This window comes from Amphiura filiformis, chromosome 5 (genome assembly GCF_039555335.1).
Source record: "Amphiura filiformis chromosome 5, Afil_fr2py, whole genome shotgun sequence".
NCBI classification, from domain to species: domain Eukaryota; kingdom Metazoa; phylum Echinodermata; class Ophiuroidea; order Amphilepidida; family Amphiuridae; genus Amphiura; species Amphiura filiformis.
Window position 1 is genome coordinate 60,739,068 of NC_092632.1, and position 17,399 is coordinate 60,756,466.

The following is a 17,399-nucleotide window of genomic DNA, read 5'->3' on the forward strand; positions in this document are numbered from 1 at the left end:
TGCTTAATAAAATGCACTTACAGATGTAATTTTGTAGTATTTACCACAATAATATGCTATTACATGGGCGCTGTCTGGATTTGAACCCAGAAACAAATTTTCGCTCTGATTTTTTATGTTTTTTCACTGAAAATTTGCTTCTCTTAATTATAATTAAGTAATTTCTAGTCTACGTATAAGGCTTGTTTTCACAAATTTATCAAAATTGTTGAGTACATAAATTGTATTGAGCATAAATTATAAAGTTACCATTAATGTTAAGCAATTCATGTGTCTATTAAAAGTAGACCCTTGAAAGATATTTTCAAAACGTTACATCTCACATATGTAATAGATTGCCAAAGTTATCCGTCACTATGTCTTGCACAGTTATTTTGAGAGCTTTTACCGTGACGTGTACAAACTTGAACGTGGCAAAAGTGGCCCAATTTGGGCGATTAAGTAAATTCGGCATAGCGCTTGAACCTTAACTAGGAAAGAAACCAGTTTAAGTTTTTCTGTTAGCCAAAATATTATTGATTCCACTGCAAATAACATTTATGCCACTGTTTTCTGAAAAGCAAAATTGCAATTGCATACTCATGAAAGTCAATTTTATGTGGTGCAAACATGATATGCGCGAATATGTCAAAAGTGACTCAACACATTTTCTGGACGAATTAATAAATTGCGCATAGCGCTTGAACCCAACCAAACTAGTAAAGAAACCAAGTAAAGTTTTTCTATTAGCCAAAATATTACTGATTCCACTGCATTGCTGTCATGACCCCTTTAATTTTTTTCAGGAAAGCAAAATTGCAACTGTATAATTATTTTTGTTACTGTATTTGCTTTTAAATCATATATGTATTTACTTAAAGGGGTACTACGCCCCTGGCCAATTTTTTGCCTATTTTTGCATTTTTCTCAAAAATTATATCACATTGGTGACAAGTAAGATATGTATATTATAGGGGCAAGGACTACAACTACTCTACTGAAAATTCAGCAACTCAAAGCAAGTAGTTATTGATTTATTGATCAAATATTGGTTTTCCCTCATTTTTGACTGTAACTCCATAACTGTTGTCACACAATGTCTGTGTTGAAATAAAATTTCCAGTGCAGTAGTTGTAGTCCTTGCCCCTATAATATACATATCTTTAATACTTGTCACCAATGCGCTATAATTTTGAGAAAATGCAAAATAGGCATAAAATTCGCCAGGGTGTATATACCCTTAACAAATTGTTATCAATTGCAATTTGAAAGATCTGCAAGTATGCACACTCTATGCAATAGATTAATGGACCAAAATATTGTAGAATTCTATCTACAAGCATGTATGCCTCTAATGAGAGTTTTTATGAGGAAGAGACAAAAGGCAGACACCCAGCACAAAAACATTACAATAGATTGGTCTTACAATAATACATGTTTGTACAACCGCCTGTATCACTAATATAGTTGCTTAAACTCCAAATAATATTTTAGTGGAGGGTATCTGCCTTATGTTAAAAACAAAAACCTTTTTGGAGACATATACCCTTGTAGGTGAAATTTGGGTCTTAAAATATATGTAATGTAAATGGACCCATCTCAAATTGACAGTAAAAAAATTAAAGCTCACAATTAGAATATTAGTCAAATTGTTGTTAAGAACTCGGGGGATTTCACTGATGTTTACAATGCATCTTTTTTAAGAAAGTCTTCAACACATTGTGCATCCATAGGATCTGTACGTGTTATGATTGGATGGACTTACAATGGGTTAAAGCTAGGACTTACAGCGGGCTGCTATTGGGGTATTCCAGTTGACATTACTTTAATCGTCCACACTAGCTGAATAGGTAACTCCATTTGAAATCTACACTCCCTCTGTGGGAGATTAAGGTCACATCTTCCAGGGGGGGGGGGTGGGGGGGATTTCAACTGGAATAGCCAATTGTTAGTCATTTGTAGCAGGTATCTCTATGGTCTAGCCATACACAAATGAAGCTTGTATAAATCAAACAAATAATCAGACAATTGGACTGAAGACAAAAGAAACACCGGTACTGAAATGAAAAAATAATAAGATGTAATGATATTTTTGTATTATTAAATATAAAGTGCAATTTGATATTGAAAAGAATCAACTGATAAAGTGTTGAGAGCATTTCTTTGATGCCTGACTACTAGTTGTGTGATTTGTAGATTTTTACGAACTTGTTGTAGACCTGTTTGTTTGTAATATGTTGGCAGCCAGAGGGTGAGAGTTCATAAGGTCAATGTGGGGTTGAGTGGTTACAACAATGCTCAATTTCATTTTTAAACGAATGCGTGTTTGTCAACCACAGCTTTAAATTTGTCAAGCATTATAATATCTCAACAATTGCCATCATATTCAATAGATTTATGACAGATTCTTAGTCAGTGGGAGTGGTCTAGTTCTTAGACACATAATCTGATTGGACAATCGCAAGATTTCATGTGTCATCTATCAGGCCTTCTATCGACCCCACGTCATCATGAGTGTTGATAACGCGTAACACGCTTGTAAAGGTGCGCGTATGTATCACATTGTATGCGTAGACTAGTGAGGAATATGCGCATGTACTAGCAGTACGCGCAACAGAATATGTGAAGTTGTAAACAAGTTTCGTTCATTTTATAATAAGGGGAGTTTTTATGACTGTTTGTTTTAATAAATAGTTATTAAAATAATATTTAACTGACTAAGAATGAGATTAACAATGGGAATTTTTGTTTTTACTATCCTCTACCTATGAAAGACGACAGGCAGGTCCAATATTTTTATCGTAGTGGATACCGGCTGCGCTGGCATCCACTACTCAAAATATTGGACCTGCCTGCCATCTATCACGCAGTAGAGGATAGTAAAAAGAAAAATTCCTATTGTTTATTCTCTAAATATATTTTATTTAAAATTGTAAACGTATTAACTCATATATTGTAGTATGACAATACATGAATAACATCATATAGAAAGCAAAATGGCTGTTAATGGTGCCTATTGTCTAGACCTCGGATACATCACTAGAATCGTGATGTATTTCTACTCGCCCTTCCCATAATTCAACTTTTCTTGGCTCGAGTTGATTTTGAGAATACCTACCATACAATTTCGATGACCAGCTCTCACAAAATGAGAAATAAAGTTGGCAAAATAACTTTCTGAGATATTCCAGATTTGAAATATATCCTTCAACTTTATACCAAACATGCAAGAATGGCTCCTTTTAGCCTCCAAAAATCAATATTTCCTCCTTAATTTCTTTTGTTTTCTATTTAATTTTTTCATGATCAATGAACTTTAGCTTCTGTAGTGTAATGGCGACTTTGTGCTCATTTTGTGGGAGCAAGTGATTGTGAGTTAATGCGTTCTGGCTCTCAACCCTCGATATGAATTAATGTCAACAGTATTTTAGAAGAGAGGATTAATAATCAACTAGTTCACCTGTTTATATTGTTTGATCCCCTGCATTGGTTTTAAATATCTCATTGGACCATGTCTTCAAAAGTATGCATAATACAAGTATTTATTTTAGAGCTAATTATTTTCTAATCGTCACAGCAATATCACAACCCCAAAAGTAAAATTTTGACATGTTTTGGGTTTTGTGGAAATGGGTCCCATTATCTTCTTTCTCTGTCATTAGAAGACTGTCATTAGAAGACAAACAAAACATTGAATTGCAACTTTCTTGAATTAAGGTTAACCCATTTAAGGGTAGACGAGGTATTGTTGGTCGAAGCAACCTAAAAATCTATTTTCATTATCTAGATCAATATATTGAAAATTAACACCTTGATGTTTTGCAAAAGTTCATTCTACAAATCGTATACTTTGCAAACTTGCTTAATTTGTTGTTGTTGATGAGTTATTTACATATTACAAAAGTGTTGTTGTTTCAGCCCTCTTTACAACGTAACTCAAGAACCGCAGCACCTATAAAAGTATATCTGTGATATTTTAGTTCTTCTACACGCTCGCTATGAATTGAGCAATGCAGTTTTTGCCAAAGCTCAATACCATTCGTAAGATGCTGTGAACTACCAAATCACAACAGTTTAAAATAATTAATAACCTTAAAGTCCACATTCCACCGTGGAAGATTTTGGAAATAATCTTCCACAGGGGGAGCATGAAGTTCAAATGGAATTAGCACATTAACCAATTCTATTTGAAACTCACCCTCCAGATTGAACCGTTCTCCAAATTGATCTGCCTAATGTGTTCATTCCATTTGAAATTCATACTCTCCATGTGGAAGCTATTTCTAACATATTCCACAAGGGTAGTGTGTATTTTAATGGAAGAGCCCATATTTATATCTGTCAAGACTGTAATGCCTTAAATATTCCCCAATAAAACTTCTGCAGTGTGACTCTTAGAACAGATTCTGTTCTCCTTACCAGAGAGTAAGATATCAGTAACTTATGAAGCTATTTTAGTAGGTTAGGCTGGTAATGAAAAGTGAATTGTTTGTTTGGGATTTGGCTAGCCAAATAGATTCATCATGAACATACAGATGATCGATCCGGTGTTGGCCGGTCCAGAATCGGTAGATCGGGGATCGGCCGATCTGGGATTGAATCGGTGTTGAATCTGGGACCCCCCTTAAGTTACCGATCTTCATGCTGCTCTGCCAAAAATATTTCAATCGACTTTCCAGTGGTCCCTTATGCAAGGAGGCTTTTTGTACACCTATTCCAGCAGAAAATAATATTTTTTATGTGTTTGGAGAAAATGAATTCCACCGTGAGGAAGAGATTAATTTGTCTGTGTAGCTGAGGGTGTGTAAGGAGGGAGATTAAGGGATGAATTCGTCTGTGTAGCTGTGTGATTAAGAGATGAATTTGTCTGTGTAGCTGGGTAAACTGAGGATGGACTAGAGCTGATTTGAAAATATTATAAAAATTTATATCTGAATTGGGATCGTATCGGACCAATGTGTGAATTTTGCAATCGGGAGATTGACACTACTGATCTTGGGCTGGATCAGCCAACACTAATTTACAGTCTACATTACTGAAAAAAAACACCACAACTTCAATAATAGTTACAGAATGTTAGTTTATTCTATTTCTGCAAACAATAATTTATCTGCATCTAACACAGTCAAATACATATAGTTGTATTTCTAAATGTGACATGATCTGGTCCATGGGACCAAAGGTGGCAAATTTGAAATCGAGATATAGGCAAGAATATGGAGTAAAAAACAATAAAATACATAAGAAAATGGACCTCACAAAACGTGATAACTTTAGAACCAAGTATGCTAGACCTTGGGTGCTTTCAGTATGATAGCCTAATGTTTGTGTAAGGTAATAATTATTGTAACTCAATTGTCAAAAATGCCTCCTTTGGCCCCCATGGAGCAGATCGTGTCACAAATAAACTATACCACACAAACACACAACTCTTCCCTATTCACACACCCACACCCCCATCACACATTGCAAAAACTTCCATGGAATCATCTAACCATTGGTAGTGACATCAAAATGTGTTTCTGTATGCCAGAGCCCTTGCACACAATCATACATAGTATGCAGACAGAGGATGATTTAAGCACTTCTCACCACACCACTGTGTTGACTTGCGGTTAGCACAGCTGTGTGAGTGAACATGACACCACTGCTCGCACATTGCATTGACGGGCATGGTTAAATTTGAATTTGGACTGATATATTTACAATAAAAAACGCATTCAAAATGCTAGTCGATTTCACATTTTATGTTACCTACAGAAGGTGTGAATTATCCTTTATGCATATGCACCACTTTTGTTCTAAAATCGACCAAGTAATAATGACACACGCACAGTTCTTAAACAACATCTTTTGCACAGAATTCAATGGGATTTGAAATTTAAGTGGCAGTTGAAACTCTAGTGATAACACGTTTGCAGTGCATGATGGGGCTTCCTTAAATCATCCTCTGGTATGCAGATAGCAGCACACATTTTTCACGGCTATGTGACGTAAAAAAATGCAGTGATGTCACTACCAATCTCAATGTAACAAACAATATAATTGTGTGTGGATTTTGACTTTATTAACTGGACTTTGTAATGCTGTCTCAAGTACAACAATCACACTCTGTACATGACATCCACACCTACTATGTTTGGCGTATAATTGGCAAAGACCCCAAACATTATGGAGATGATATAGAATCATAGTTGGGTGCAGCACCTAACAACTAAATATAAGCTGAACAAAGTATACATCCACTTTTGCACTTTCAATATTTTGGAAGACCTTTAAAGAATATCTCAGAAAAAATTTTGTTGCATATATTATGGACGGATTGTTAAAACCTGGAAAGACTTTTGGATGTAATAATAGCTGTACATTTCAAGAGATCAATTTAGATATAATTACATACCTGCCAACTGTCCTTATTTAATAGGAACAGTATGGATTCGCAAGAGAGGAGACAACACCATGAACAGAGACAAGGGGACATTCTTTCTGAGCCACATCTTTGATCCTCTGCTCAAGACCAACGTCAGAGACAGGAGTACTTCTGGTAAAACAATAACATCCGGCCGGGATTCCCGCTTCAAGCAGATGGATCAAAACAACATCAATCACTTTGAGAAAGCCAGAAGGTTTCTGGCCAAACTGTAGCAGAAAAAACATAAGTTTTTCCTTTGGTCTTGACAAAGAACTTTTATAATTAGCTGTTTAATCAACAGACCTGATGAACCTCTTCAGTCATAGAATAGCCCTATGCCTATGAGCAAAATGTGCCTGCCCAATTCACATTTTGAACAAGATTTATTTCTTTTGTCAATATGACAACAATATTTAGCAAACATAAATCACATTTATTTCGTGATCCTAGCATTCTCTTTTTATGACATTTGTCAGTAGATATCCACAAAAAAGGCTTATTCCCAAAATTTCAGTTGATTCCGACTTTGCGTTTGCGAGTTATGCATGATTATGTGTATTACACTGCTCCATAGACAATATCTTTGCTAAACAAATTAATCTGCAAGAAATATTTTGTACATAAGCATTATGTAGCTAGAGGTTTTCAATGATATAAAAATCTCAACTTTTTTTGAGAAAAGTGGGGGGATGATGCTGTGGATCACGAAATGCCCTTTTAATTTCTTTAGTCAAGATGACAACAATATATACACAGTATTTAGCAAACATAAATCATACACTTCTTGTTCACAGCTGATCAAATCAACCATAGTCAAATTAAATTACTACTATATATAGCACACACAATTCAAGGTGTTGAACATATCTTTATAACCTACTATAATCTGTATCCTCACCTTCCAAAGGAGATGACATACTTTCAGATTTTGACCCTCTGCACCAACATAAAGTTTTATTACGAGTACGCGCTGGTGAATTGCGATCGCGTAGAAGTGACAAGGTCGTCTACTATGCGCCGCGCCGACGACCAATGGGTCAACCGGCTTGTTGTCAAGTGCGTTGATCAGCCAATCAGCGTGATTGTTTATTTCTTCTGTGTGTACATTTGTCTATGCTTGGCGCACAGCTCGGACCACGGAAGTAATAAAAAATTAACTTTAGGTTAAGTTTTCTGTGCTCAGTGGATGGGCAGGTAAACATCTTGTTGGTTTTCATTGCAAATTTCTAGACTAACATACAGTCAGTGGATGATAGGCCAAGTTTCCATATTCTGCCTGGCTGAAAAGGATATTCCAAGATTATCCATTTCAACTTGACACAGGAAACAACCTTGATAGTGATACAGCGACTAGATGTGTATCAGTTGTTAATACACTTATCCATCCTATTCACAACCACATTTTGAATTTGAAGAAAGCCTGCATATCGGGGTCATCCACATTCTTGTTATTGACGCCAGCATATACATTTTTCAGTAATTCTGTCTTGAACTTAGAATCCAGGATCTCCACATACTTCTCCAGACAGCCTGAAATGACAATCAATGTTAGCAATTATTGTCACTGGTGATCTCATATATTCAAGGTAAATAAACTGGCCTCAAAAAGAAACTTATAATTTTTCACAAGGTCATATCTTAAAATCCTGTCTATAAAAATGAACAAAATTACACACAGGATTACTTCAATACTCTACTCTAAACACATGTCAGTAACCAAGCAGTTGTCCAACTGACACAACAGCAAAATGCACTGACATGGAACACCTTCCTGGACCACATTCACAGCCCAACAGATTTCTTTTGCTGGGTTCCAATTATTCGCCTGTGAATGTGGTCCCGGAAGCTGTTCCGTGTCAGTGTATTTTACTGTTGTGTCAGTTGGACAACTGCTTGGTTACTGACATGTGTTTAGAATAGAGTATTGAAGTGATCCTGTGTGTAATTTTTGTTAATGTACAGGGGAATAATTGGAACCTAGCAAAAGAAAAATCTGTTGGGCTGTGAATGTGGTCTAGGAAGGTGTTCCATGTCAGTGCATTTTGCTGTTGTGTCAGTTCGACAACTGTTTGGTTACTGACCAGTGTTTATAGGTTAAATACCACTAATAGGCCTGGGCGATACATTGAAATACGATGAGGAACTATTTGTTTTCATGGCATTCAAAAGACTGCATTAAAATCGCTGAAATTGATCAAGTTATATAGCCAAAAAATACTTTTTAGAGTTTGATGCTTCAAAATGGTACATTTTCTCTCATTATATGACATTTTTGATGTAATAGTACCAAAATTCACACGCACGGCTTCGGTTTTTAGTAAATAGTCGCCCTATCATATTGTAACTTTCAGCTTCGAGGGCGCACTGTCATTTTAAGGTGTTTAAAACAAGAAAAGTCTCAGGTCAACCTATGTTGAATTTTTGATCATTTGGCATCTAAATCATATAGTTTCACCTGATATTGGTGGCATTGAACTGTGAGAGTTCTGAATATGAGAAAATTCCACCCGAAATTTGGCATTTTGCCATTTTCCCATTGAAACCCGTGTAATACATAATTAGTGGTATTTAACCTTAGAATAGAGTATTGAAGTAATCCAGTGTGCAATTTTTGTTCAATTTTATGGAGAGGATTTTAAGATATGACCTTGTGAAAAATTATAAGTTTCTTTTTGAGGCCAGTTTATGCTATAATTGAAGACATTGATAAAAAGACTAGTTTGCGTCTGACGTCATCTGTCAATCAAACTCGATCATGGTTTGTTTAAAAGTGTCGTGATGATAATGAGTTGCTGAACGCGGCGGTAAAAGCTAAAAGGTCTTATTGTTAATTTTGCATCTTCAAACATACAAACCATCTCAAAAGTTCGGTCTTTATAGTAGGAAACTTTCTTTCCCGAAGGCACCATGTCAACAATGCATAGAAAAAATGCTTTTTGCCTTGTAAAAGTACATAATTTTTCCACATTTTCTGCTATTCCTTTTCTCCGATCGGCACCAGATAAATCGACCTTCCTTTTACGTGCTATTAACCAATCATGGATCGAAGGGAATTTGATTGACAGTGACGTCAGATGCAAACTAGTCTTTTTATCTCTGTCTTCAGTTATAATAAAAACATTGATGCAAATATATCATCAGGGCAGGAAGCAGCCACACCTGACCATGGTTTCAAAATATGTAACTCAAATCAGCATTTTTTTTTGGAGACTGAAATTTTCAAACATAATAGCTTTTGGAATCAATGAACAACATGTATGAGCCACTGCCCAAGAAATTGAGTATTTGCGATATTGATCAAGGCATTTTGTCTCACCCAAAGTCTACTTAATGATCAGTACTGAATTGATCATTGTCATTAAGAGCATTTTCTCAGGACACATTTTAACCATTTATGTCATTTATGTTTTTTAGTAAAATGAATACGGGATCCGAGAGAAGATTTGAAGCAATTATTAAGGACACCATATTCCATTTAAAATTTACACTACCCCTGTGGAAGATTTTAGAAATATCTGCTACAGGGGGAGAATGAATTTCAAAATTCAAGTAGACCTGCCTAATGTGCTCATTCCATTTGAAATTCATACTCCCCTGTGGCAGATATTTCCAAAATCTTCCACAGGGTAGTGTAAATTTTAAATGGAATACTGTAAAAGTCAATATTTTCGCGAGAAGATATTTTGAAGATTTTGTCAATTGCGCGAGAATTAAATTTTGCGGTTTTGATATTGATACAATAGAAACCTAATGCAAAAGGTTATTTTCGCGAGTTTTTATTTTCGCAATTTTATGTCCACTCGCGAATTTCGCGAAAATAAAAACCTCACAAAAATTTCTACTTTTACAGTAGCCCGTTATAGAATGAGAGCAATGCAGAGAGTAACCAATATCATTTTGTATTGTAAACATATTTTCATTTATATACAACTATGCTCTACAGCAAACTGATGCAAGAGTTTTATCAGTACTCATGAAAAATGTTCCTTCTTCAGCTTACCTATGCCCATAACTCGTCCCCAAGCAATCATATGTTTCTGTAGTTTTGGGTCATCAAACTGTTCATGCTTCATTAACAGTCGTACTATCTCTCCATGTAAGTAAGCATCATCAAATGAAGACGTCTCTTGGAATGGATACCTGGCATATACATCGACTGCTTTGAGTGGTTCACTCTTAATCATCAAGTCAGCAAGTTCTATATACGCATCATGGATCTATATCAAAATTCAATATGATACAAAAAAAATTAGCTAGAACAGAAGAATATTGCTTTTTTTTCTTCCATACTTGATTTTAATTTCAAGAGGGCAGCACGACATCAAAATTGCCAAAACAAGTTGTGTGCCGGTGAAAACAAACTGAATATTTGTAAAAAAATTGTACGTATTAGGGTAAATAAGGCTTGCGCATGCATGCAAAGTGCTTTTTGGTCAGTATGCACCAATGACTAATTGAAAATTTAGGCAAACAGTCTGGAATATGAGTTCTAATGATTTAGACTTTTAAGCAATTTTAAATGTTATTATTTTCTGTATTGCACAACTGGGTTACAAAGATCATTCCTACAAATAAAAGCTTATTTGACACAATCTTATCAAGCATCCTCTTATATTTAGGTTAAAGGGATGCATGTTCTGAATTTGTTTAATTACAGCTTCAGAACTATGCCAGTGACAGGTTTGAATTCGATGAAATAGTACACACTATAGGTTATTTTTTCTATCAATGTGAATTCTGGATGAATCATTCAGTGTTAGAAACTGTTTGCCTCCTGATGCCCAGGGTAGGGATTAGGGTAGGGTTTAGTGTAGGGCTGTCGTCAGCAAGCTTTTGGCTTGGCGACATGTCAGGAAAAGTCAATCCTGACGTCGACACGTTGTTGACAAAGACAACAAATCAGATCAACCAAATCGACCAACGGGAATTTAGCCCCTGGGAATCACGACAGTGCTGGGAATGATCATTCAAGATTTTGGTCGCGCTATGCTTGCTCATTAATATAAAATGCGCTCTCTAATAAGGGCAGTTTGGAAAAGATGGTCGAAGGAGACGATGCAGTGTTCCATTTTTGTTCTCTTATCTAATCTTTATTGCCAATGTGATATTATACAATTTTCTAAACCATTCTGAATCTTGCAAGCATCTGTTTCTGTGACTAAGATTAACCATATCATTATCTCATGACTCAATGGTGCATTGGTCGTATCATTGTACTTACACATGTCACCATAGTAATAACATCGTTATATAACATTTCTGATTCTTTGTCTCCCTTGATAGTGCCCTGGCTAAACCAAGCCTAGCTGGGTATGTCATACGATTCAATGGTGCATTGGTTGGTACCAATTATCTCATATCATTGTACTAACCTGTGGTGCCATAGTAATAACATCATTATATAACATTTCTGATTCTTTGTAGTCTTCTGTCTCCCTCGATAGTGCCCTGGCTAGACCAAGCCTTGCTGGGTATGTTATACGATTCAATGGCGCATTAGCTGGCACAGGTACACTAGGTTTTGAACCTAGAAACAATCAAACAAATAACCTCAAAAACAAATGAACTACCAAAAAACATAAGCATGTACATTGAAAATGCGAGAAGCACCAGCAGAAAAAAAAGGGCAAATCTTTGATAATTTCTTTATTTCCTGATAGTATTGCCAGCATTAAAATTTTTTTTTTTAAAGCGCAGTGATTTATAGTGCGCTACGCACAGGCACAACGCCTAGACGTAGATCCACAAGCCTCAGCACACTTTACTGTACAACTAGTATAGCTTGTAGTTTATAACACACATTTAGGAAAGTATACTATTGGTGGTAGTGACAGGTGTGAAAATCAGATGTATCACATAGTGATGGATGTCAATTGCAAATTGATCAAGAAATGAACATCAGGAAAATGCCAACAAACCGCCCTTGTATGCGTGCATGTTGATCTGCACGATTAACTTTATGTACACAATTTGATACTGCTACTAGCGAAATACGAACCAATGTGACCACCGAACTTGGTGCAAACCAGCTATAGCTATAATAGTCAGACAAGGGCCAAGCAGGACAATCTTGCCAGACACAACAATCTTGCATACACTATGACAATTCCAACTGTTCCAGTAATTGCCCTAATTTTAAAGAAGATTTGTAACAAAATTTTTGATGTTGATCAAAAAAGCTCAGGAGTACTGGTTATTCCTTCATGTAATTTTACACGAAATTAGGGTTAGGGTTAGTTTAGGGTTAGGATTAGGGTTAGGATTAGGGTTATGATTAGGATTAGGCTTAGGGTTAGGATTAGGGTTAGAGTTAGGATTAGCTTACACGAAATAATTACATGAAGGATCGACCAGAGTACTCTTCCAGTCAAACAGCCACAACAGTACTTACCAGCAGGTTGTTCTTGTTTGTTTCCTGGTTCAGGTGATTTAGTAGATGCAGTCTTAGCTGCAGACTTGCCACCTGTTGCTGGTGCGGTTTTAGTAGTACTTGATGTTTTACCAATTGCAACTTTACCACCTCTAGCTGCTGTACCACCCCTGGTGGCTGCAGCTGTACTTCCCCCTCTTGCTGTACCACCTCTTGCTGTGGAGACAATGAATAATGGAATTATCAATTTAATAAGTTTACTAAGTACATTACTGCAATGAGCCTAATTCTATATATATTTAACAATGATATTAAGGTACACTATTATGGACTGAATGATAAATCAGAAAGACTTATTTGGGCTAGTTTGTTCATACACATCATTATCAAAATATGTCTGGGGTTGATTTCACTATTACACCCCATCTTATCTTCAGTATCTTTCCAAGTGGCAAAGGATAGCGCCGAAAATACAGTATTCGCATGTAGCCAGACTTCTTATCAGTAACTGGGGCACATTTTACACAGTTTTTAGTTTGATGTGCGCGTGGTGGCAATAATTGCGTGCACAAGATTTTGTCACAAATTCCAGTTAGAAACAAGTGTATGCATGTACTGTATGCATGGATAAAGCAAAAACTCTATTGAAGCCATAATGTACTACCTTTTAATATATTTTTTTTTTCAAACATGATTTTTTGGCAAATTGTAACATACACACATGTCCCAACTTAAAATGGAATCAGCCAAATTTGTTGCGTTTGTAGGTCAATGGAGCAACAATAAGTCCCCCATTTCTTTTATTTTTATTATACATCTGGAATAGCCCATTAACCCTAACCCCCTAAGGGCTTTTTGGCGACGGGAAGGGAAAGAAGGAAAGAATAAAGAGAGAAAAGAAGGAAAGAAGTTGTTTGCTCTGGGTGGGATTCGAACCCGAGACCCCTCGCATGCCAAGCACTCGGTCGGCGACACTTTGCCACGGGTCTTGGGCTTCACTGGCCAGCGTAAACCGTGCCTATATATCACTTAGGGCGATTATTGCGTCATCACACCACGTGGGATGCATGCATGAACAGCGCATATATCGAGTATTATATACTTCATTAATATATTCTTGTTCATTGATAGGTTAAAAGTGGATCACATGACCAAAAATAGTTCTACCATCAGTACTCCTATCCGTAAATAGTACCTCTAAGCCGTAAATAGTATTTTCAATGTCCCGGATGAGCCGTAAATAGTACCTCCAAGTCAGTAAATAGTACTTTTGACCATGCCTTCAAGCGTATGCGCGCATTCGATGCGACGGAACAGTTCACGCACGCGAAACTGCTATAGCGCCATTTCGCTGCTGTAATTGGTTAGCCCGATTTTAGGCTATTCGATTTTTTGCAGGGTAGGTTGTGCTGAAATTGGTCGTGCTGTTCACTCAGGATAGAAGCGGGAGAGTCAAAACGCCAAATAATTTTCTTTTAACAAATCAATGAACAAAGAACATATTAATGAAGATATAAACAAATATATACTGCCTTTATTCGAAGTTCTGGTTAAATTATGGTCCTCGTTGAGATCTATTATACTATTTTCCTTCGGGCTGCGCCTCAGGAAAATAGTATTATTGATCTCACCTCGGGCCCATAGTTTTAACCAGAACCTCTCATGGCAGTATATATTTGTATAGTATTTTGTAGTATTCAGGCGGGTTAGGGTTAATGGGTAAATTTTCTCGGGAAAATTTTCTGGACACGTGACCAATGCCTATCAATGTGAGTGTAACCTCGAGCCTGATCCCTAACCCTCGGCAGTGACCTCGCTATTTAAGTCTTAGTAATTTTGAATTGGAATAGTATTCTTGGCCGCAATTTCGATAGAAATCTGTGCGTGGCTGATTTATTGAATATTATGCAAACTTAATTTCAAAAATATCTACCTACAGAAAAAAAAATTATCTATGGAAAACTCTTACCATAATATTATTAACTTGCAACAAATAACTTATTTTGCATCAGAGGGGGAATTCTTCCTATTCAAATACATTGGTAGACCACCCGCTGTGCACGGGGTCATATTCCATAATGTCTGCGGTGTCATGTGTCCAGAAAATTTTCCCGTGAAAATTAACCATTATTGTTGACTGCCAGAGATGAAAACAAGCACTGACTTCATTTCCTGAAACTACTTTCCTGAAAATATGTATTTCCTTATTTACTTTGTACAAGGAAGATCCAAGCAAAATTTCCTGAAATCAGGAAATTTCCTGAAGATTTACATCCCCATATACCTTGTTATTTTAGCTTAAAATAGACAGAAACCCATCCCGGCAGTTATTACTAATATTATTTCATCATTTTGGGTAAAGGATAACACGACTAAAATTGGACGGATATGGTACATTATGGCCTTATGGGCTAGTTTACCAGTTGAAATTCTCAATTTGAGTAGTACCTGTTCCCCTTGTTGCTCCTCTTGCAGGTGCACCCCTTGTTGGTGTCCCTCTAGTAGTCCCACCTCTAGCAGGACCACCCCTAGTTGGAGTCCCTCCTCTTCCTCTCCCAGTAGGTTGACCCTTTGATGCAGCAGGTGTTTTGGCTTTCTCTTCAGCTGCTTTCTTTTCTTTCTCCTTCTTCAACTTATCTTGCCACCAAGATGATTCTGAAAAATAAAACAAATCAACATCAACTACTTTTCTCACACTTCCTAAAACAGGCATAAACCACATCAGTCTGTGTGATCAATACAGTTGCTGTAATGTTTGTTGCCTGCCTGTGTGTTTATGATTGATAATTATCTAAATGAGACTGCTTAAATTTTTTTTGAACTAAGATGTCCGGGTCCGGGTGTATGAACTACTCAACTTCAGCAACTTTCTGTAAGATGTCTAAATTTTGAATTTGAAGAAGAACATCTTTAACTTTTCCATGAATCGTAAAGTTAAAAATGTCATAGTGTTTGTTTGTTTCCTTGGTTTTACATTTAACCTCTTTTATCCCTCACCACTTAACTTAAATGGTGGTCTTATCTCAGTCTGATATGCATAAAGTCATGAGCATAATATGCATAAGTGTCCTTCTCCAAAATTCTTCATGCTTCAAATAGTACTCGCTATAAAATTAATAACGCACATATGTGACCATCAGCCGCCATGCAGACGCTCTTAAAATTTTTCATCCATATGCCAGAAGTGACAGTTTTAAATTCACAGTTTTTAACAGATTTCCTGTCTAGTTTGACAATGGGCTGTTCCATATAAAATCCACACTACCCCTGTGAGTTTCAAATGGAGCTGCCTAATGTGCTCATTCTATTTCAAATTCATGCTCCCCCTGTGGAAGATATTTCTAAAATCTTCCACAGGGGGAGTGTGGATTTCAACTGGAATGGCCCAATTTACCCTTTCATGTCAGAGACCAACTGCTGATTGGTCTCTTAATTTTTTAAGAGGTACTAAAAACACTTCACTGTCGGAGGACCATCATGCGCATTTCCTAGGCTATTAAAGGTCAAATTATCAACGACGCGACCTTTGCAAAAATGACCGCGGCACTCTTGGTATGCTTAACGCGGATGTGTACTCTAGACATTGTTTCTTTCGCAAAATTGAGTTTTTTTGATATGTTTGTACTTTGTTATGTTTTTATAAATACAAGGAATACGAATCCAGATTTGTAAACTCCAACTGTAATATTTTAAGGATTTTATTTCCCTATTCCACTCGTGTTTGAAATTGAAAAGGAAAGAAAATCTTTGTTGTACCAGCAGGGTACACGCGTGCAAAACGCATCACGTTGCGTATCGCAAAATTTGTTAACGCACAAATACGCTTACGATACGCTGACGCTTATCTGCATGCTTGTGGCGCATCTTATGGAAACACCACGGAAGCACTGATTTCACAAAACCTAGTGGTCAAATGGCTCCTTTTTAGCTGTTAAAATGTGGGTTTTTTCAAGTTCTTTCCCCGATTTAAATATCAAGTTATGAATGGATTTCGCTCAAACTTCTCAAGGGCTGTGGATTAACCCGATGTTCCCGTAATATAAGGTAGAAAAGCAAAACTGCCGCATTCTCCCTGCGTAGATTCGATGAAAGTGCAAAATGTGACCACTTTAAACTTCAACGGCCATTATTTCAATGTTCATTTTCTCGGTAAAATGACGATTTAGGTACACGATAACTCAATAAATACAGCATCTATAGGTAAGCAAACATGATCATCGTAAAAAGCATGACCGACTCAAGAAACGGTTTTCTAATTTTTTATATTTTGGTCTATTTCCGATTTTAGGCATCATTTTGTGCAAATAGGCGTGTGTGAATTTCAAAAAGTTCAATTTGATGCCTTATATGGTCAATATCAAAAGGCCGATATCAAAAAAATTAAAAAAACGTTTTTGGAATGGAACCTCAAGATTGAGCTAAAAACAAAATAAAATATTTTGGAAAGAGTGTTTTTTTGTTATGATGTACCTAACAAATATTGCCAAAACTCACTTTTTTGTGATTTTCTTCATAATTGTTGTTTTTACCCCAAATCTGTATGTATATTAAGATTTATTGATGTCTTGCCCTTATAAAAATGTATACTTTTATATGTCTTGCGCTAATAATTACAAAGTTATTGCACTTTTACTACAA

At 36.4% G+C, this 17,399-nt stretch overlaps 1 protein-coding gene across 1 annotated transcript in view; it reads right to left on the reverse strand.

The window, feature by feature from the left end:
* Positions 1-7,114: 7,114 nt before the first annotated feature.
* LOC140153472 (uncharacterized) overlaps positions 7,115-17,399 on the reverse strand; it is a 51,953-nt gene continuing 41,668 nt past the window's right edge. Inside the window, exons 15-19 of the mRNA XM_072176233.1 lie at positions 15,210-15,416; positions 12,783-12,977; positions 11,764-11,918; positions 10,392-10,608; positions 7,115-7,921 (exon numbers count right to left, since the gene is read on the reverse strand). Coding sequence (XP_072032334.1) covers positions 7,782-7,921; positions 10,392-10,608; positions 11,764-11,918; positions 12,783-12,977; positions 15,210-15,416 — 914 coding nt within the window. The 3' untranslated portion in view covers positions 7,115-7,781. The remainder of the gene's footprint in view (positions 7,922-10,391; positions 10,609-11,763; positions 11,919-12,782; positions 12,978-15,209; positions 15,417-17,399) is intronic.